Source organism: Emydura macquarii, unplaced genomic scaffold (assembly GCF_026122565.2).
Source record: "Emydura macquarii macquarii isolate MOO-44397 ecotype Brisbane River unplaced genomic scaffold, CSIRO-AGI_Emac_v2 contig_2897, whole genome shotgun sequence".
NCBI classification, from domain to species: Eukaryota; Metazoa; Chordata; order Testudines; family Chelidae; genus Emydura; species Emydura macquarii.
Window position 1 is genome coordinate 9,108,858 of NW_027133034.1, and position 22,887 is coordinate 9,131,744.

Here is a 22,887-nt window from a genome sequence, read left to right on the forward strand (position 1 = left end):
GGAAAGGTCTTTAACAGTACATAAGTTCTCCAGTTGTAGGCATAGGAAACTTCCTCCAACAAATTATCTAGTATATATCATTTCATTTTTAGAAAACTTATTTTGAACATTTCTCAAAGCATGTTCTACGGAGTTTAGTTTTACTAGAAATGTTCAAAGTGATTTTGTAAACCAAGAAACCAATCAAGGGCCAGATCCTCTGCTGGTAAGAACTGACTTCAGTGGAGCTGTGCATATCTACCTAGTTCATTTAGCCCCCATTCTCTATAGAGTAAAAATGCTGGAATGCTTTTATTTTTTCATGAGAAATTTCCATTAATATCAGTGGAATTGTAAGTGTGATTTAATGATAATAAAGAGAAAAATGGAGTATGATTCACATTGCTGAAAGACGCATACAATTTTATAGCCAGGGCCAGTCACAAAACAATCTAAATCTGGATTTCAAACACCGAAAGTAAGCATTCAGTTATGGGGTTTTGGTTTACTCTGTCACTGATATATGCGTCAGCTTCAAAATTCAGATTTAGATTTAGGTTTAGATTCTGGCCCCTGCACTGTTCAGATTTGGGGTTTTAGATGCTTCTCTCTACTATTAACATTTCTAATACTGCAGAGAACAATGCTTGCCAAAACGACGGACACAATGACTTATGATATCAGGTCCTTTTCACCTTTCAATAATTCTGTCTATTACAAATACTTATAAATGATCGATTGGATTCTTTCCAATGTATGAAATTCCATACTGCTACTGGGTAATCAAAATGTCAGGTTTTGGGGGGGTTTTGAAGAGTCATAAGCAATCATTTGGTAACATTATTTCGCAAGCAGTTAAGTTCCTTGACAAAGTATTTCAGTAAACTATGCTGAATGGATTCAAAGACAAAGAATGACAATGACCACACCTTAAGCAGTGGGACATTGTCTGGGCTTGCCAGAGGAAGGGTAGCAGAGCTTTACAGGTTGGCAGAGATCAGAAGCTGCTACAAAACGGAGGGTGGGGGTCAGTGTGGTGACTCTGACTCATCCCCTGGGAATGGAAGTGCAGAGGCTTGAAAAGGGGCAAGCCCAGAAGCGAGAAGCTCTTTCTCCATGTAGCAGGAGAAGCAGCACTCACCCTCCCACCTTCTGAAGTGGGCAAAATACCAGGTTTGGATAGGACTTGCTGTGGGCATTGCATTAGCCGCTCTTTCATGGGGGGCTGGAAAGGAATTTTCCTCTGACCGCCATATTGGCCTAGATGGATAGGGGTTTTTCACCTGTCCCCCAGTGGATTCAGGGAGGGCTTATGATGATGAGGAGGAAAGAATGTTAGGCTTTTTGTTGCAATTCATTTTGTAAGTGTGGGGCAGAGGTCCAGTGCAGGTACTCCTTATGGAAGATATCCAGTGACCAGATAAATGGCTTGGAAAAGGACTTAAAAAGGAGGTGTTGGTTAAAGGAACTACACGGAGGGAGAGGTTCAGGGGTCCTATGATTGGTACATCAGGGAGTCAACCCCTCTTTCTTATAGCACACCTTACCTCTCCGAGGAGAGGGAAAGATGGTAAGGTCCCAGCCATGGGTTGGCTGGGGGCCCTGGATGGAAAATGAAGAGGGTTGGCAGAAACTGCCAGGTAGTTACTGAATGACCCTGGAGTTGCCTGTACAGTACACTTTTATCTAAAAGTCCCAGACATCTAATAATAAAGTTGTGGCCTGATTAAATCCACACCACGTATTTCCTGTCCTTCTTTTAGCATATCTGGACAAGGGTATTTTAATCAACACAACTTTTAAAAGCTATTTTTAGGTTGCCATTTATGGATGCACATTATCTGGAAAATGTTCACAGCAAAAGGCAGAGCACCCTCAGCTCCCATTAGCTACCTCAGAGGAGGCACTTAGCATCTCACCAGGTTAGGCCCTCTGATATCTTCAGAATTCTGGGTACAAGTCCTAGCTACCCACCTTTTTAAGTTTTTTTATTGTCACCTGCAGCTCATCAACTTCATTTTCATACTGACGCTTGAGATCATTTAGTGTCTCTTCAGCTTTCTGCCTTTCCTGAAACATTTGGTATTTTATTAACAGTCAAAACACAGATTTAAACATTTTCTTTAAAACCGCAGTCACCAAGGTATTAAACATCATTACTGTAAAGCCTCCTATTAACCTAAAGCACGTTCTTTGGCTCTCTATTAAGGATCTGACCCAACAGTCAAAGTCAACGGGTGCCTTTCCATTGACTGAAATTGGTACTGAATTGAATTCTAAGTTATTACAGCCCCATTTATGAAGTATTTGTAGAAGTGAAAACTTCAGGTCAGTTCACCAATGTTACTTAATTCAAATGTAACCCAGTTTTGTGGACTCAGCTGGATTTCAGACAAGTGTGTGATTTGCACAGAAGACACATATGGTCACAGAGAAAATAATATTTCTCCCTCCTTCCCGCTCAGAAAAATATCACACACTGGTTCCCAAGAGAAATTTGTGTGACAGTTCTTCGTAATTCATGTCATACTCCCTTTCATTGTTGCCAGTGTCCACAATGAAATTGAAAAGGAGAGTTCACGTATTTTTTTCATATCACATATTCTGGGAAGAGACTATGCTTTTCAAATCAGCCTTCTTCTACAAATGCATACGTCAGTGCATAATGTGGTAGTAACAGCACTGTTGTATCATACCCGGATATATATGTATAAAAATGCCTGTATCCCAACTGTACAAGTAAAGCAATACTGTTATTGTCCCAGGCATTTTAGAGGGAAGGGAAGGGGAGGTTTGTGTGAGAGATAGGATGGTGAGAGCATCTTAATTTGTGGGGAACTCAGGAAGGTTTTTAGTTTGAACACTGTTCCAACTGGATTATTGGAGGCAGGAGGGGGGAATTGTGTTTGTTTTGTTTAAATCAATAAGGTTTACACATGCTCCCAGAGCCATAGATGGGCACACATTAAATTCACTGCAGGCCTCCTCTATGACTTAAGCACTGCAAACCAGAAGGATGGCACAAAAATCAGCATTGGCAGATGAAGATTTTGAGAGAATTGCCAGATTTTATTTGTGGAAAGAAATAAAGACTGAAACTTTACTCAGGGTGCAATTCTTTTCATAAAAGAACCTTTGGTATGCATGTTTTAATTATAGCCAACCTAGGTAATCACTTGTCCAGTGAGGGATTTTCCTACTGTTGACACCTGTATAGATTCCTAAAGTATGACTTGCACAGTAATTTGTTTACTTTTCTGGAGGAAACATGAAGGCAGAATACACTCAAAATACAGATATCGCATGGAGGAAAGTGTCACTCTGGCATGAGTCAGCACACTGTCTGAAACAACACAGTGCTCACTGCAGCCATTAAGATTTATGGCTTAGAACAATCCCACAAAGTAAATATCTCAGCAGATGACATTTGCTCTTGGGGCGTTTTACTTTTTGAAAATATGTGGAGCTATAACTGAAAGAAACATTTAGAAGAAATTTAATTTAACGAATGATAGGAGAAATAAGTTACAGCCCATCCTTGATATTGGTACCTAGGCATCAAGGGTAAAATCCTGGCCCCATTGTGTAGGTCTACACTGCAATTAAACACCTGAGACTAGCTTGTGTCAGCTGACTTGAACTTGTGGGGCTCGGGCTAAGAAGTTTTTAACTGAAGTGTTGACATTCAGGCTCAGGCTGGAGCCCAAGCTCTGGGACCCTCCCCCCCTCACAGGGTCCCCAAACCCAAACATCTACACCACCAGTTAAAACAGCCCCTGAGCCCAAGTCATGGCTGACACAGACCAGCTACAAGTTTTTAATTGCACTGTAGATATACCCTTTGGCCTCAATGGGACCTTTCCCATTAACTTTGATGTTGCCAAGATTTCACCCCAGTGGTCCCAAAAGACTGTCATTGATCAGATTCTTAGTCCAGCCATTCATTTTTTGTTAGAACTCTTTAGCCCATGATATAGATTGATTTGTATTAGGATAAGGATTGCAATCTACATTCAGAAATTTGAAGCATTTGTTACCCCAGTTATAAGACATTTTGTTGAATCATGAGCAACTGATTTTTATAATGTGAACTACTGTGTTTGAACGGATATTATGTAGCAGACAGGACAAGTGCATAATTGCAATGGGCATACTACAGGACAATGACAATCATATTTATCTGAATACCATTTACCTTCTCACCTACTACCCAATCACATAACCATTAATGATGTAAGAGATAGAAGTGTTTGGCAGTTTATTATACAATGTACTCTTTGGTGAAAGGGGCCATGTCTTCCAGTACGCAGACTGGTCCTAATAGATTGTGGATGCTACAAAAATACACAATTAATAATAATAATAATAAAAATAATTTGATGCATTTATTATGCAGTGTTAGATCAACTTAACTCAAGTTTATTTTTGTACTTAGGTCCATTATTCACTGAAGTAAGTTTGCATTTGAATGTAATAGTGTTTTAATACAACATGGTATTATGAAGACAACGAATATGTGGTTTATTGTATTTTCTACCTTTTATTACATAAGATGTATTAGAACCCTAAATGACCTCTTACAAATAATAAAGAGAAGACGATTTTTCCAACACTCCATGAAGGCTGCATCTGGATTAGGATAAAGGGTGAAACCTGACCTCTATGAAGACAACAGCAAAATTTCCATTAACTGCATTAGGGATCAGATTTCTCTCCTTCTTCTAAGAATCTCTAAAAAGTTAATTGCAGGACTAGTATGTAGGAACAGGGGAAGGAAAGCCTAAACAGATTAAACAGCTCAAACAATAATCACTACATAATCCAACTCTGGAAAGACAGGAATATTTAGGGCACTGGGTACTACTAATAGACCCTCTTCTCAGGGGATGTCATCCTTCCATTCTGCGTCCCCGACAGTGGCTAATTGCTCTCCCCTGCCACAATGACATAGGAGCACACAGTCTTGCAGTTTGTTACTTCCACATAAGCAGCCAATCTGCTTTGGTAGGAGACAATGCCTTTCTTGTCCTGTGGGAGGTTCTTCCTCTTCCTGGACCCAATCCAAAGACCATTGAAGTCAATGGGAGTCTTTTCACGGACTTCAGTGGGCTTTGGATCAGGCCTGGGCAAGTCCAGAGAATCATTTAGCCCTCAATCCTTCCTTTAAGTTAATGGGAGTTTGGTATTTTTGTTGGGCCCAGCAAATCTAAATGGAGATGCAAATCCCCACTTCTGCAGAGGAAATGGATGGCTTTTAGAACATTCATGGTGAAAATCATTCCCTAAGAAATATGTTCTTCATCAACATCAAATGTATGCTTTTAAAAGAAAAGGATAAGGAAGGATAATTTAATTCAGCGCAAAGGGCTGGACTAGATGAACATTTGAGGTCCCTTGCAGTCCTACATTTCTATGATTCTATAGTATTCAGGCATTTGGTAACCTTAAGTCTCTGTCCTAAGTTCTACAGCCCACACTCAAGCAATGACTTCAATGGAAATATTCCTCAGTTACAGACTGTAGAACTTGGCCCACAGGCATCAAAACCAATGATACTTCTCTAGAAGATGATTTGGAAAATATATTGAATCTGTGATACCATAAACGTTTAGACATTCGTAAATCAAGATGAGAAATATTCTGTACTTGGGGCCTGAGGACTGCACCTTTAAAGTCAATATTGACTTCAATAGAGGCAGGAGCAACCTGATAATTATAAAATGCTAGGAATATCTAGTACTCACTTCCTTCTTGACTTTGTGTTCTGCAGCCTGTATCCGGTGATCCATCTCCTCCTCCATTTCACTGAGCTGTATTGCTGCTTTATCTTGAGCTCTAAGATTTAAATGTGAATATAATCTAATGAGTATTAATTTCAAAGAAAATTTGAGAAAAATACATGTCCTACCCAGGCCAAACATACACCTGCACATGTAGAAACATGGGCCAAAATGTTCAAACTTGGGTGCCTAATGGTAGATAGAAACATATATGCAGACATCTAAATAAAAGTGCCCTTTTTTTTTGGTCCTGAGTGTCCTCATTTTCCATGGAAGTCAATGGAGTATCCAAGCCACTTCTACTCAGAGCCCAAAATAGGAATTCATTCACCTAACTTTAGGCACTCATGTGAAAATTTTGGCCATGATTATAACAGTGATTAAGAACTAGGCTCCTTTCCTGCGTGATAGTTTACATTTGGGGTGCTAGAGAAAGATGTTCAATCTAACCAAATATAAGGGCATTTGCAGTTATCAAAAAAAAAAATCCATAAACAAGCTCTCAATAAGTCAGCAATTGTCAGTTTCCTGTTTCACACAGCTGTAAAACAGCACATCCCATTTACCTTGTAATTTTTTGAGCTCAAACATATGAACTTCAAAAATATGTAGATAAGTACCACTGCCTTAGCAGATCAGAATCATCTTTCTGCACCATCATATACGAAAGTACTGAGCATTCTTTGCTCTTAATGTTAGATCTCTTGAAGATGTCTCAAGTTGAGCACCCAAACATATGAGCACCTTAGAAGAGAGGAACTCTCTTTTCACTTTTGAAAACATAGACCTCACTGAATCAAACAACAGATAATAGGGAAGGGAAACACATCAAACCTGCCCTTTGAACATGAAGTCACAGAGAAAAGTCCTATGCGTTTTGTTGTAGATTCAAAAAGATAAATGCTAGAGAAGCAGCCTCCTGCAACCTTCAGTATAAGGTGGGAGACTTTTGCACACCACTGAGGAGTTCTCCACCCACATAGCCAAGCTGTCTACACGCCCCAGTACTGACCAGACACAGATTGCCACAGGGCAATGGGACAGAAATAAGCAGCCGGAGAGGCATGGGATATAGGATTGTTTCCATGTGCAAGTCACAGTGTACCAGTGTGGTTTTAGGTTTACTGGACATGGGTCTTCAGTAATATGTTCCCAGCAGATGCGTATAGTGTTTAAATAGGCTTTCTGGAATTTATTTGGAGTCTTGGTAAGGCCTATGTTATCACCCTGTTCCATAGCATGTAGTTAATAAAGATGCAATCTTTCTCCATAATAAGCTAATTATTTAATGACACAGTGAAGTGAGTGCTGAAATTATATCTCTCTCTCGCATGACATAACAGTAACCAAATGGATCTGGCTGGTCATGGAGATTTGAAATACCAAAGACATGTTGTTTTATCAACTGGTTGGATAAATACATATATGCATGATGACTGATCAGGGAGAGTCATCCTTTCAAACATGAGAGCCAATTATGTCAGTTTCTATTAGTGGCTGAAAGATAGATATGGCAGTATTGGCAAAGGGCTATAATATTTACGCTCAAAGTCTGTTGCTTATTTTCCCTTTAAAATAAGCCTTTAAAGTGAAATTTTACTCTGAAAAATGAGTACATAAGAAATACACCATCTACTCAATAGATCTAGGCCCAATATACATTTAGTCATATTGACATGCTTAACTGGCAAGACTCACACACACACACACACACACACACACACACACACACACACACACACTTTTTTTTAAAAAAAAAACTTATTTTACTCCTATTATCTCTCCAGTACCGAAATGGCTTATTCAATTCCTTCTCACACATTGTCAGTGGGATGGCGGAGCAGTAAATGAAGGCAGAATTTGGTCCTGCCATTGAACCTTTAACTTTAAATTAAGTTTATTTATGTATTTTGGACAATCTGAGATTACATAGCCAAGACAGTCATTTGAAGATGAACATTCATACATTCGGACTGGTATGTAAACTTGACTTGTAGCATCTTTATTACTGGAGATGATACACAAGAAGGAAAGAAATCAGCTTGACTCCCAGAGCCTCAAGCTGAGCTTGCAGAATTGGCAATTAAAATAAAAGTTTCTGACTTGTAAACTGAGCAAATTTAGTCTAAATTCATTGAGACACAATGAAGTTGGAATATCATGATGACATTCGCACAATCACTTTTTAGAACAAAATCATATTTTTAGATTCCCTGACATATAGGTATTTTAATGTTTAGTATAAAAATATGCCAGTCTGATATAGTTACAAACATCAAGATACAATACCCAAATATGCTATCTAAATACTCTCCTGGAAGCTGGAGATACAAGTATATTTATAACAGCAAATGACAGTTATGTGTATTCAAATTCGCAGTTAAAAAAAAAAATTGATGTGTTTTTGGCTGTAAGTAATTAAAAGATTGGAGCTGAGCCTGTATTTGGATCCAAGACTGGGCCCAGAATTTATCCAAAGTGTAAGTAATTCCATACAGAATCATTAGCAAATTGTCAAGTTTGTATTAAAAACACCCACTCTGTGATTCTTTGAACTTGTCAGCTTAATATCCTGAAAATGAAAATATTCTGTTCAACATGTTTTGCCATTAATATCAGGTAACTTTAACCACCACACTGTACTACAGGCTTAAGTAGTGAAGTTCATAACTGCACAAGTGTGACAGTCAGAACAATCCACTGTACCTTTTTACAGCTATGGCCAAGATTTCCATCTCTGCGCTTTGAAGTTTTATCTCTTGGATGAAGCTCTTAATAACTTGTTCATAAGGCTGAATTAATCTTGGTTCCACTAAGATGATGTTCTCATACAGAACACTGGCCTGCTCTTGCCTGGGAAAAACAAAAACAAACAATTAAGTATACTTCCTTACACAAACACTACATTAGGCTTCCAAAGTTTATTCAAAACAAAAACATGTCTGTGTCTCAGGTTTAAAAATGTAACAAGTCAACTACAGATCTGAAACATTCAGCACAACATCTGACCTTTTCTCAAGTACCTAAACACTTCCTGTCTGTTTTCTGCAATATACGTCTCCCAGAAAAACTTTTTTACAGTATTACTTGAAACATTTCATATTATTTAGGTTAGTGGTGTAACATGGAGGGTAAAACTGGAGTACCACAGTGGTAAAATCAAGCCCACTGAGTGCACTACAGCTAATCATATTACAGAAAAAGATTATCGCTTTGGGAGGCTGCTGCATAGGTTAAAAGAGGACACCACCTCCAGAATCTAAGTTATAATGAAAAGTTAAGGGAGTTGTGTATATTTTCTCAGAGATGACTCAATGAACACCACATTAATAAACAAGAATTAGTAAATTTCATTTGTCATAGTGATGCATAAGACGAATTCTGAGATATCCGAGGCACAGATCATTTACAGCTTATAGACAGTGACTAACGTATTTTATTTAATGGGGAAGTAAATTGTCAAGGAGCACAGAGTACAAATCACTGGTATGAAGCAAATTATTTTAATTCTAATCATTTTACTCTCAGACCTTTGTCTGCCCATTTGACCAAAAAAACAACAAAAAACAAAAAAAACAATTGCAATCTTCTAAGATGCCATTCCTACATACCATTTTCAGGTGAAAAACAGTGAATACTTAAGGAAAGCAAAAAATCTTATACTTGTGCACAGTGGCTGAAAGCTTTTACAAGAAATAACACCACTTATAAAAACTGTCATAGTGCAGAAGAAAAAAATGCTTATTTTTTTAAAATCCAGACTCCCTTCATAAACTATAATTCAAAAATTCCTGACTGCCAAATCAAACACTTTTGACATAAGCAAATACCAAAAAACAACAACAATACACACAACATCTTAAGAAAGGAGGACAATATTACAAAGGTTACTACTGAAGAATATAATGAACTCAGTGAACTCTCTGACCTTATCAGAAACTACAGTTGTGTAATGTGTTTTGTTATATGCTAGATACTTCTGTTATCTGGACTACTAATAAATCTGTTTACTGGAATTATTATTATTATGATGGTAGGACCTAGAGGCCCCAACTGAGATCAAAGCCAGATTATGTGAGGCATTATACATGCAGAGATGGATCCTGCCCTGAAGAGTTTACAGCCTAAATAGATAGAGAAAATGAGAAGGAAAACTTAGGCATGGGAACGTCATGTGTCTTGCCCACGGTTATCCAGTGGGTCAGTTGCAGAAAATGGAATGAAACCAAAATCTTCTCAGTCCTAGTCCAGAACATTGAATAGGCCATGTATACATTTTCTCTTTTCCTTTTCACAAAAAAAGTTTAAATTTTTTAAACAAAAAATTTCCAAGATTTTCCCCAAGATTAGTCATTTGACTCTTTTTCCAACAATGAATGCTGTTATCCAGTCATGAAGAATCTCCTACAAATGCAGCACTATTTAAAATATAACTTCACAAGGTTTGGTCACTTTTTATAGAATGTGAATTTATGTTCTCTCTAGTTAGTACTTTGTCTATTTTAAGCACCTCATAATGTACACTCAGGGTGTAGGCTATTAACATACCTTCTCACAGTATCTCTGTATGATTTCCCACCAGCGGTATGTATTATTCTATTACAATTGGACCATAACTGCTGCTCTCTGTTGTAAGTTGAAACTTTGATGGACAAGTTGAATATATGGCAATGTACCAAGAGCACAAAGAAATAGAAATTTATTGATGCTCAGCATTTTTGTGCTCCTAACATCTCTCTCTCAGAAATCATTTCTTTTACACAGGCTAGTACTTACAGAAATACCTAATATACCTTAAGTTAAAGTGTCAACACTTATTAGTCTTTGAAGATTGTCTGCCATATATGTATAGTTGCATGTTTCATAACATATTTTTAAAGTCATATCATGATTCATAGGTGATAACCAGGTTTATCCAGTCCTGAGATGTTATAGACTATGCATGAATAATCAGTAATTAAAGAACTCCCTTAATGCATATTTACACAGTTCAGTAAATAACTCACATTTAAAATACAGATAAGAGGATTTTCATTTAACACTAATATAAAAGTTTTATTTAATTTAAATGGTTTTAAATTATCACCATGATTAATTAATGTTAAAATGAGGGAAAACACAGAAATTCTAAATCTGGATTTCCATCCTCTTATTACTTTGTTCTATCCAAATATTACAAGGATCATACAAATATGAGATGCTATGGCTCATCTAGTGTAGTATTCCTTTGGCAAAACAAAGAGTTTGGGATTGTTTAGATCAATACGTCACAAACTCAGGCAGAGGTTTTTTTTATGAAATATGTAGTTACAAGTGTAATCTACACCAGATCTATTTTTAATTGTACGGGTGAAAGAAACAATATATTTTAACACTTCAATTTCCAGCTAAAATAAGCTGGTAAACAGCTCGGTAAGCAACAAACCTGATTTTGGTGGATGGTACATTAATTACAGAATCTGTGCAACATCTTCATTTTTGTGGATTGGGACTGAGCCTAGGACATGTATATATTTCAAACATTAAAAAAATGCAGTCTCTCTGTCAGGAATTTTATCTATTTGCAAATGGACCCAGAGAGACTACTTGACTACGTATCCCTTGACACATTATGATTCTATGAAGAACAGCAGAGTTAGAAGGGACCACAAGGGTCATCTAGTCAGACCACCTGCCAAGTTGCAGGATCTATTGTGTCTAAACCATCCAAGACAGATGGCTATCCAGCCTCCTTTAAAAACCTCTAGAGAAGGAGATTCCCCAGCTTCCCTAGGCAGTTTGTTCCCATGTCCTATTGTTCTTACAGTTAGGAAGTTTTTCCTGAAATTTAATCTAAATTTGCTATGCTGTAGTTTTGAACTCATTGCCTCTTGTCCTGCCCTCTGTAGCAAGAGAGAACAATTTTTCTCCATCCTTATAGCAGCCTTCAAGTTTTTGAAGACTGCTATCATGTCCCCACTTAATCTCCTCTGTTCCAGACTAAAACATACCCAGTTCCTTCAGCCTTTGCTCATATGGTTTGCATTCCATACCTGCGAATCATGGTTGTCACTCACCTCTGGGTCTTTTCCAGTTTCTCTACATCCTTTCTATACAGCAGTGACCAAAATTGGACACAATACTCCAGCTAACCAGGTCTAACCAGCACCAAGTAAAACAGTACTATCACCTCCCGTGACTTGCATGCTATACCCTCTGTTAATGCAACCCAAAATTGCATTTGCTTTTTTTGCAGCACCCCATTCTGTATTTGTGCATTTGATTTTTCATCCCTAAGTGTAACATCTGTCATTTGTCTTTGTTGAATTTCATTTTGTTGTCTATAGCCCAGTTCTCCAATTTACCAAAATTATTTTGAATTTTAGTTTTGTCCTCCAAAGGGTTTGCAACCCTTCCCTTAGCTTTGTGTCATCTGCAAATTTGATCAGTATGCTTTCTATTCCTACATCCAGGTCATTAATAAAGATGTTAAACAACATCAGACCCAGAACAGATTCCTGTGGAGCCCTTCTTCCAATCTGACATCATTCCATTAATAGTTATTCTTTGTTTGCAATTGGTTAACCAATTATGTATCCATTTAATGGTGGTTCTACTGAGCCCACATTTCTCCAGCTTACTTGGAGAATGTCATGTGGGACTGTGTCAAAAGCTTTGCTGAAGTCCAGGTATATTATTATGTCCACTGCATTCCCCTATCCACCAAACCAGTTACCTTGTCAAAGAAGGAAACAAAGCTGGTTTGGCATGATTTGTTCTTGCTAAATCCATGGTGACTACTAGTGATCATCCTGTCATCCTCCAGGTATTTGCAAATGGAATGTTTTATACATTGCTCTACTAGCTTCCCAGATATTGAGGACTGGTCTATAGTTCCATGGCTCCTCTTCTTTAGAGATGAGCACTTCTGGGACCTCTCCTGTCATCTAGGAGTTTGCAAACATCATCCAAGAATTATTCAGTTAATTCCTTCAGCACCCTGGGGTGAACAGCATCAAGCACTGCTGACTTGAATTCATTCATATCCTTGAACTGCACTCCATTTTAGCTCGTTATGAGCTCAGCAGGTCTCCTTCAGATGTGAGTTTGCTTCGAAGTCATTTGTTTTCCAAAAACATCCCATAAACTACTTCTCCAATGTAGATTCATAGATTTACAGTCAGAAGGGACCTTTATGTTAATTTAGCATGACCTCCTGTATAACACAAGCCAAAGAATTTCAACTGCTAAAGAGAGTGAGGATATGCATATTTTATCTTTAAAATTGTAGCAGGAAACCAGACAAGGGGGCACTAGGGAAAGTTTTAGGCAGAAGCACTATAATGAAGTAGAGACAGAGTTGCTTTAGGAGCATATAGATGACACTCTCTTAGGGTTAGGGTTATTATTTGAAAAACAAAAGAAAGTTAGGCTCTGAAATTTATATGAAGACATGTAATAATAGGCCTGAATTTCAAAAGTGCTGAGACCCACCAGCTTCCAGTGAAGGCTGAAATCTTTTCATCACCAGGACCACACATCATTTTTCTAGTAGGATTTGAGACTCAGTGGTATCTCATTTAGCAAAGTCACTGGTTTCCATAGTTTTTAAATTCCAGTGCTTTTGCTCTGCAAAAACAAATTGAGAGCCTGATCCTGCAATCCTTTACACAAGAATTAGGTATTAATTAATGTAGCATTATTATTAGCTGTCACTTTTAACTCAACAATACTACTCAGATGAGTAAGGACTACTTATTTAAGCCAGGATTTGCAGGATTGGGCTCTAAATAAAAGAAAATGTGTTCTTTGTATATCAAAACCTATCATAATCAACTGAGTCCTTCTTCCCTCTAAGGTACAATGCATTTAACATTATTTGGATCAGCACTTTTGGGTCTTTGGGATATGAACATAAAACCTAAAACCAAGGAAACAATTTGTAGAAACTACATTATTCAATGAGTTAAGCCACTTTTTTCTGTTCATTAGTTGTCAAAAAGACACATACTTATTACTAGATATTATTCACCAAAAATATTTATGAAAAATTCTTAGTCTATCAATGGCTTGAGGGCAGTTTATTGACAGTATCTGATATTCCAAATCTAATTGCATGGTTAGTTTTGACAGGATACACAGGTCACATAGCATGTCTCTGCCACCTCAGATGGATAAGCACAACTCTTTAGAATAGGCTTTTTGGTGCACACATGTATTTGAGTTCAAAATTTACATTTTGCAAATATTCTCTCTCTGTTCTAAATTTGCTGTTTCCATGAACATTCCTGGCAATAAACCTGTTTATTATCGTATTCATGGAAAGCAAACACAAACAGTCAAAACTAATTCAATTTTTTTATTTGAGCACATGTTTCTGGAGTTTATTGAGGTAGTCACACATCTGTATTGCACATTCATGTCTAAATAGAGCTGACAGAACCTGTGAAAGCACATCAAACCTTTCAAAAGAGTAGAGGGGCTGTGTTGTGTTCTTGGTTAAGAAAAAAAAAGTCCTTGTCAAAAAAAATGCTCAGGCCCTCCTCACTCCAGTGTTGTACAGTAGTGCTTGACTGCTTCCCAACATCCTAGTGGTGCTAGATGTGTAAAGCTCTAATGTGCTTAGCAGTTGGAAAGATCCTTTGGGACAGAAAGCACTATACTCATGTAAAATATTACTACTAAAGCATCTCTAGTGCACTGTCCAATAGGTTCTTGCTTAGATGCCTCATGTTGACAAATTAGAAAAATCAACCAATTAAACTGGTCTCTCTCTACAGTTCCTTGCACCAATCGCTTCAGGAGCTTGTGGTGGAGTTTTGCTCTGTATTTTTAGTTTTGCATTTTTGTTCCTGTTCCAAGAATGTCTCAGCCACTCCTCTCTCAGCTTTCTATTTTCTGACATCAAAGATTAAACAAATGAACAAACACAAAGAATGAAAATTGAAAGCAATGTTTAACTACCACTGTGTTTCCATCTGCGCACAGATGTGGGTGAGCTTTGAATTAAGATGTTGATGTCAGAAACATAAGATAGCTGTTATGGTAGTTTATTCTAGCTATGTGATCCAAAAAACTTTATGTTCATTGTTCCTCATTGGCCCAATTACAGCAGTCAGAACTAGATTCAGAATGCCCTTGTGGCATACTTTTATGCAGAGCCAGTTAGGTCTAAGAGGTAAAACAAAACCCACACAACTACAGTAGTGCAACACCCTACAGAAGCTGCAATAGCCACCGGGAGGTTTTTTAAAACTGAAATTGACAGCTGCGGGATTTTGATGGTACTTACCTGAGCATGTCTGTGATAGCTTTGCATAACATCTTAATTAAAAGATGACAACAGCCCACAGAATCAACAGAAGCACACAGAAGAAATTAAAAACTTGTAACAAATTGACTATAATTCCACTTGGCCACTGGCACCTTGAGTAACCTGTAATATATTTTCATAAATCATCAATAGTGCCATTGACATAATCACCTCAAGGATCTGGAAATTACTAATTTGTAACAAATTAACTGCATACTCACTGTAATACTTTATAAATTCACATAATTTTAGAAGGATATGGCCATCTGCAGTGTATATTAATTTACAATGAGTACTTGACTGTTATGAAAATAATTTTTCTGAATTGCCTATTTGGCATGTTTTTCAGCCACTGATCTGCTTTCAAATAGTTCGGGACACTTCACTGCCATAATTACAGCAGGACAGAGTTGTTGTACTGAATAATTTAACTGATTGATGCTGCCTATTTTTTTCCCAACTCTCTATGAAGAGATCAGTTTTCAAAAATGTGCTAGTTATTCAAAATTATTTGCTGAAAAAAACTTTGAAAATAAATTTTGGTTTGCAGCTTATTCCCGAGCAGTGCATTATGAATATCTAATATTTGAAACACAGGTTGTTTTGTTTGGATACAAAGAGAGACTAAAAAGTTTGACTTTCAATGTCAAGAAAATTCAGAACCTTGAACTTAAAAGTTAACCCATTTTGAATTCTTTAAGACTGTTCAATGGTTTTTTTGGCCTCCTTCAGTTCCAAGAGCCAAGTTTTTAACTCTTAAAAATGTGTACACCTGCAGATGTACATAAATATTAATCCATGGGATGGATGTTTTAAAATAATGTGAAAGAAATTATTGCTATTCATTGTCACAGGCTGAATCCCTGTCATGCAACCTGCCAGCTGTTGTTCCCAAAAGGTATGTTTCTAAGTAGAGCGTTGCAATAAATGTAGAACAACAGAAAAGCATTCTGAGTATTGGTGTACACCTGCCCTGAATGTACCTTGTTTCATCTTAAGGCCATGACTAGAAAGATATTTACAACAATGTTTAAGACAGAAATTGACCTGAATCGAAACCCTAGATCTAAACTTGCCAACATGTCACGTGAACGGAAGCCAGAAGTTCGGGAAGCGACCAGCCAAGAATCACTAAGCTGCCCAATGCTCCAGTTGCCAAGGCAGCTTAAGTGCAGCATTGGCAGCAGCTTAGCCTGATGCTCTGCTTAAACTGTATATTTGAAAATGTAGAAATATTTGAATATTCAAATATTTCCACATTTTCAAACATTATTTCAATTTCAACACAGGATACAAAGTATACAATGCTCACTTTATATTTTGTATTACAAATATTTACACTGTAAAAAAGATAAACAAAAGAAATAGTATTTTCAATTCATTTCATACAAGTACTATAGAACAATCTTAATCTTGAAAGTGCAATTTACAATTGCAGATTTTTTGTTTGTTTCCATGCTAATGACTCTTGTTAAAAAAAAAAATGTGATAATTAAATTTGTGATTAAGCTCCTTGCTAGAGTACTGTATGTCTCCTGCTCTGTGATTTTACCCACATTCTGCCATATATTTTGTGTTATGACAGTCTAGGAAGACGACCCAGCATATGTTGTTCGATTTAGGAGCACTTTCACTTCAGATTTGACAAAATGCAAAGGCAGCACCAATATGAGATTTCTAAAAATAGCTAGCACTCAACCCAAAGTTTAAGAATCTGAAGCACCTTCTTCCAAAATCTGAGAGGAATGAGGTGTGGAACATGTTGTCAGAAGTCTTAAAAGAGCAACACTCTGATGTGGAAACTACAGAACCCAAACCACCAAAAAAGAAATCAACCATCTGTTGGTGGCATCTAACTCAGATGATGAAAATGAACGTACGTTGGTTCGCACTGCTTTGGATTGTTATTAGCAGAACCCATCATCAGCATGGAAGCATGTCCTTTGGAATGGTGGTTGAAGCATGAAGGGGCATACGAATCTTTAGCATATCTGGCATGTAAATACCGTGCAACATCGGCTACACAGTGCCATGCAAATGCCTGTTCTCACTTTCAGGTGACATTGTAAATAAAAAGCAGGCAACACTATCTCCTGTGAATGTAAACAAACTTATTTGTCTTAGAGATTGGCTGAACAAGAAGTAGGACTTATAGGCTCTAAAGTTTTACATTGTTTTGAGTGCAGTTATGTAAAAATAATTCTAAATGTATTAGTAGCACTCTCACGATAAAGAGATTGCACTACAATACTTGTATTAGGTGAATTCGAAAATACTATTTCTTTTGTTTACAAATATTTGTACTGTAAAAAGATCATAAAATATAAAGTGTACAAAGCACTGTACACTTTGTATTGTAATTGAAATCAATATATTTAAAGTGTAGAGAACATCCTAAAATATTTAAATAAATGGTATTTTATTGTTTAACAGTGTGATTATAACTTCAATTAGTTGTGACTTTTTATCGTTTGACAGCTCTAGCTAAAACATTTGCCAGATCTGGGGCTTGTCTACACTTACCTCCGAGATTCAGCGGCAGTCAACGGGAGTTACACAAGCTGCACAAAAAACTTACGTAACTCCCATCGAGTTCTCTGTTTCTCTTCTGCGTGCCATCTTCACTGCACTGCGCCGACGGGAACCGCGTTCCCGATGACGCAGTGCTAAACCACTTCAGAAGGTGGTCTTAATACGCCGATTTCTGGATCAACTGAGCAGGTCTTCACTTGACTGCTCAGTTGATCCAGAGAAATTGATCTGACGGCGGCGAATTTGCCGCCATCAGTGAAGACGTAGCCTGGGACCAGGATGGAGAAATTGAACCGTAGCATAGCTCTGCCTCCAAAGGACTGTAAACAGAAAGGAAAACTAAAATAAAACAAAGGATACCTCATTCCTGAACTTGAATTGATATACACATAACAAATGAAGCCAAGGATTACACATTAGAGAGGTTCAAAGTTATTTACTAACCTAAAAAGGAAGAGGACTAGTTTGCATGAAAAAAATCAGTATAGAATGATCCATCTGATACGAGTACACATGCACTTAATCACCACCATTTCATTTTGAATGTCTTTCAGTTTGTAATTTGATGTATGAGAATCGCAACTCAGTATAATCAGACAATATCAGTCATGCCAAACAAAGCTATCCCCATTCCCTCCTATCACCCTTTTAGACAAACAATAGGATGGCATTCTAATTGCTGCTGTTACCTAATAACCCAGACACTGAGATAGATTTGTTACTAAAAGGAGGCAGATGCTTTCACAAATCACCATGGCACTCAAGTCATATTTTTTGATCTCTTACAGAGTGACTTCTTACAGAGTAATCATGCTGGGACCCAAGGGCATGAAAAAGATCTTTATTCAGTGATGAAGTTTCCCACCTGCCTCTGCATTACATAACATGGGCTTCTGTAGTACCCTTCCCTCAGGACTTCCTGTCTGGGAAGTTAAACCACTTAAAACTACAGTTCCCAATACCACACCTTCCTTCCTCAGCCAGCCAAAACTTAATAATACCACCACTTAAACGTTTCTATAACACACAATTCCAAACACTTGTAACTAAGCTAATTAAATTTACTAACAGTGTTCAATCAGTGTCTGAGAAGCCTTCAACATTCACTTGGAGATGCAGGTCTCCCCTAAACATAAGTACTACTGTTGTCAGAAGGCAGAGAGTCTATTTCTTCTGGCAGTGTTATATCTTGGGGCTCAGTTGTCTGGACCTGTTATGGCCGTTAACAAACCGAGACCTTCTCAGGCAAGACAGCAACCTCAGTGCCCCTTATCCCTTTCCCTTTTCAAAGCGGGAGAAAGTGTCATTGGTTCCTCCTCAGTATATGTCCATTTGGAGTGTGACACCCTCCTAAGACACCACTGTTGCAACCACTGATTTTCATCACAGATGCTCACTGTGGTGGCAGCTCCCAGAACCCCAAAATATACCGAATTTTTGATATAACTTTATTTGCCTCTTTATACTTCTGCAAATCTCCAGTTTCTCTGACAATTAAAGGGATTCTAGTTCCCAGTTTTCTATCAAACGAAATTCCTGCAGGTGACAGACCATGTTTCATTTGTGCCATTCTGGAATGGCACAGTACGAGGTAAAGATCTGTACTTAGGACTGTTAAATTAAAGAACACTGCCAATGACTCTGCAGCATTTTTCAGTAGGCACTCTCTTATTTTAAGATCATTTTCACCAACCCATTGGAGTTGAGGGAATGGGGACTAGAGGTTACATGTCTAAACCCAAACTCCACTGCAAACTTCTTAAACTCATATCCATTAAGTCATGGACCAGTGGCAGATATAACCATATCAGATATACCGTGGCTAGCAAAAACAGATTTACTATGTACAATCACCTGTTTAGTTGTAATATCGTCTAGTAAAGTTATCTCAAGGATGTAAGAACAATAGTCTACATCAAATGCATAGATATTTTTCCAGTCATCATAAACAAATCTATCCCTGCTTTGCTCCAGGGGAACAATCTTTCCTGTGCAACCATCATGGGCTTTTTTGCTTGACTTGTCTAGTACTTCTGGAATATGAATCAAACCTTGGCAGCTTCCTTAACATTGCTGTTCTTTTGAGGCCAATATAAAAAGTCTCTAGCTCTTCTCTTAGATTTTTTCAATCCTAGCTGAGCCTCTTGTATCCTTTTTAACATATTTTTCCTATTACAACTTGGGGATCACCATCCCAATTACTTTAAACAAAATCCCATCTAGGACTGAGAGCTTCCCCCTGAATTGGTGATAGAAGCTGGGAACATACTATTCTGGCCACCTTCTGGAAATAGCTTTATCGCTTCCTGCAAATTCTCATCCCCTAGCTATTGCCTTGGCAATCACAGTCCTCATTTCATCTGAGACAAGAAAGGCTATTTTACCACAATGACATGCACAAAATCTAGCTCTGATCTTCATTCCCCTGCACAAATACTCTAGAAAGCATGTACCCAACCACCACATCTCTCCCAGATGTGTTTGTATTTGATTTACAAACCAAATATTTGCAACTGAAAAAAGAACCTTTATATTTTGAGGGGGGGAGTATTTACCAAATCCTTTATGGCAATGGTAATAATGGATTTATGGTCATTTGAACTAACACGAGTCTCCCATAAATAAAGACATTAAACTTTTTAAACTGATGGACTAATTCAGGGCCAAAGCCCACTTCTCTATTTGAGCATACTGATACTCAGTTATTTGTTAGTGCCTGTGAATTTGCATAAACCACTGATCTGCAGTTCTGACCATACTGCTGTCAGAGGTCTGTGCCAATACGTTACAGAGATCCGTGCCAATACGTTACAGAGATCCATGGACATCTTAGTTTTGCACTTACTCTCATAGTACCTCCACCCTAGTACCATTTCAATTATCCTCTTAGTTTTTTAAACTCTTTATTAAGATTGGCATTCAATGTACACCGGACATCTTTGCATGGTAGTGCTCTCAGATTTCTGGTTTGAGCAGCTAGTTTTGGCACAAAGTTTCCTACATAGTCCACCATTCCAAGGAATCTTTGTACCCCTTCCTTGTCTATTGAGGTAGGCATGTTCATGATGGCCTCAACCTGGACACCTTGCTGTGTTAGCTTCTCTTCTAGGTATGTTATATCTGTTACAAAGAATTTACTTTTTTTTTTTATTTCACTTTAGCCCAGAAGCATTAGCTCTCTGTCGAGCTGCCTGTAGCCACTAGTTATGCTCTTCTACTGTTTTTTCTCCAGATCAAAATGTCATCTGTGTAAACCTTAGTAACCTCTAATACCATAAAAAATGTTATGTTTTCCAGTGTAACATCTCGGGAGCCAAACACGACCCAAATGGCAGTCTGTGGAAACAGTGTCTCCCAAAGGCATTTTGAAAGTGCACCGATGTGTACAATGTTTTCTAGGGATAGCTCCCAGAATATTACTGACACATCCAACATAGAAAAATATCTGGCATCAGCCATATTCCTCAAAAATTAGTCCCCTTGTAGCTAGTGGAAAATAGTCTCTTTTTATGTATTTATTTAGTTCTTTTAGGTCCATACATAATTGAAGGGTTCCGTCTTTTTCCGCCTTCAATGACCAACAAACATACCCACTCTGTTGGTTCTTCTTCTCACTCTGATTGCCATAGCAATAAGCTTGTGCATCTCCTCTTTTAGCCTCTGCATTTGGCCAGTGGCGTACCTTGGGTCTACGGCATTCAAGGGGCAATACTGATATTTGCACACACCCTCCGTCGGTGGCAGCAGCAGCATCCCTGCAGGTCCATTTCCCACTGTCCCCCAATGCTGTGGGGGCAGCAGGGGCAGTGGCAGGGACGTAACAAGGGGCCCATGCCCCCAGACGAAGGGAGGGGTGCTGGCCAGGCCCTCGGATGAGGAACCGATCCCTGCTGATATCTCCAGCGGCCGCGCCAACCCCGCCTCTCTGGCAGGAAGCAGGAGTGACAGGGGCTGGGAAGATGCCCCCGAGCTGCCCATAGGCAGCAGGGGAACCCACCTGGCCACTGCATGACCAGGATCCCCGCGGCTCTCTCCTTGCACCCAGCGCAGGGGCAGAGGGGCCAGGTCAGCATGGCTGCCGGAGATGTCAGTGGGGGGCAGCTCCTCTGAGGAGGGCCTGGCCAGAGCCCGTCCAGGCCAGCACCCCGGGGCATGGCCTCTTCCCACCCCTCAGTATGCCACTGCATTAGGCTGAAGGTAATTTTCATAGGTGTGTGAATTGTGGGGCAGTTGGGCTCTTTCAGTTGTATTCTATACTCATTTGGGAGCTTCCTTATCACCTGGAAGATGTCCTCAAACTCTCATCAATTGCTTTGGCTCCCTGACCGACCAAACAGTGCACCTCTTAATGAGAACAAGAGTATGACACTTTTAACCCAACAACAGGTGTTCTTTTCCCTGGTACGATTACAAATGTTATCTTTTGTTTATTTACCCATACACCTAGTTAATATATTCCTTTAGTGGGGATAAATTCACCACTGCAAGCCTTAAGTTTTACCGGTTTACCTTCCATTACCCATGGCTTTTCTTTTCATGCTAACAACACTGTTTCTGGCAAGTCATTGGCTTGTAAACCAGTGTCCAACTGAAAATTAATAAATTACCCATTTGATTCCCGGCAGTCAGCCCATTCATCTTCTGAAACAATGTTGTACATTGCTCCTTTGAAAAACTCCAGTGAGCTAGTGGTGATGCTGTCATCCTCTTTGTCCACACTACGCACACTCTGCTGGTGCTTGGACGCCCTTGCAAAGTGATGTAATCCATTGCATTTCTTGCATCTTTTCCCATATGCCAGGTATTGTCTTGGTTGTCACAGCATATGCAGTTTCAAGTGCTATTTTTGGTGGTCTTTGAGTGCCATGTGCCTTTCTACCTTAGGTCTCTTTTCTTGTGGTATTTTGTAATCTCAATTATGTCAACAGCGTCAGAAGCACTATTCACGCTACATAAAGCTTCATTCTGGACTGGCTGACTTCCGTTGCATGGCAAAGTCAAAGTGCCTTGTCAAGGGTTAAATCTGGGTCTCCTAGTAACCTCTCTCTGAATTTTTTGTTCCAGATTCCAATCACATTCTGGTCTCTTGCCAAGGACTCAGCCTTTCAAAACTGCAAGATTGAATTTGTGACTGATCTAAGGCTAAAGAGGCACTTTCTTGTTGTACTCTCAGGTTTAAAACATCTCTCTTGTACATTTCATTTTACGTGAAGTGCAGTAATCCTCAAATTTTTTAATACAGTTTCATAGTTAGCCTCCTTGGCCCAAGTTAACTGAAAACTGTTAAAGACATCACGTGCATCA

The 22,887-nt window shown here is 38.5% G+C and overlaps 1 protein-coding gene across 2 annotated transcripts in view; it reads right to left on the minus strand.

Moving 5' to 3' along the window:
- The window catches only part of RASEF (RAS and EF-hand domain containing), a 51,772-nt gene that overhangs the window by 25,039 nt on the left and 3,846 nt on the right, over nt 1-22,887 (minus strand). For both annotated transcript variants that reach the window (XM_067568817.1, XM_067568816.1), the window contains exons 2-4: nt 8,466-8,612; nt 5,724-5,814; nt 1,954-2,049 (exon numbers count right to left, since the gene is read on the minus strand). In XM_067568817.1, the coding sequence (XP_067424918.1) occupies nt 1,954-2,049; nt 5,724-5,814; nt 8,466-8,612 (334 nt within the window). The remainder of the gene's footprint in view (nt 1-1,953; nt 2,050-5,723; nt 5,815-8,465; nt 8,613-22,887) is intronic.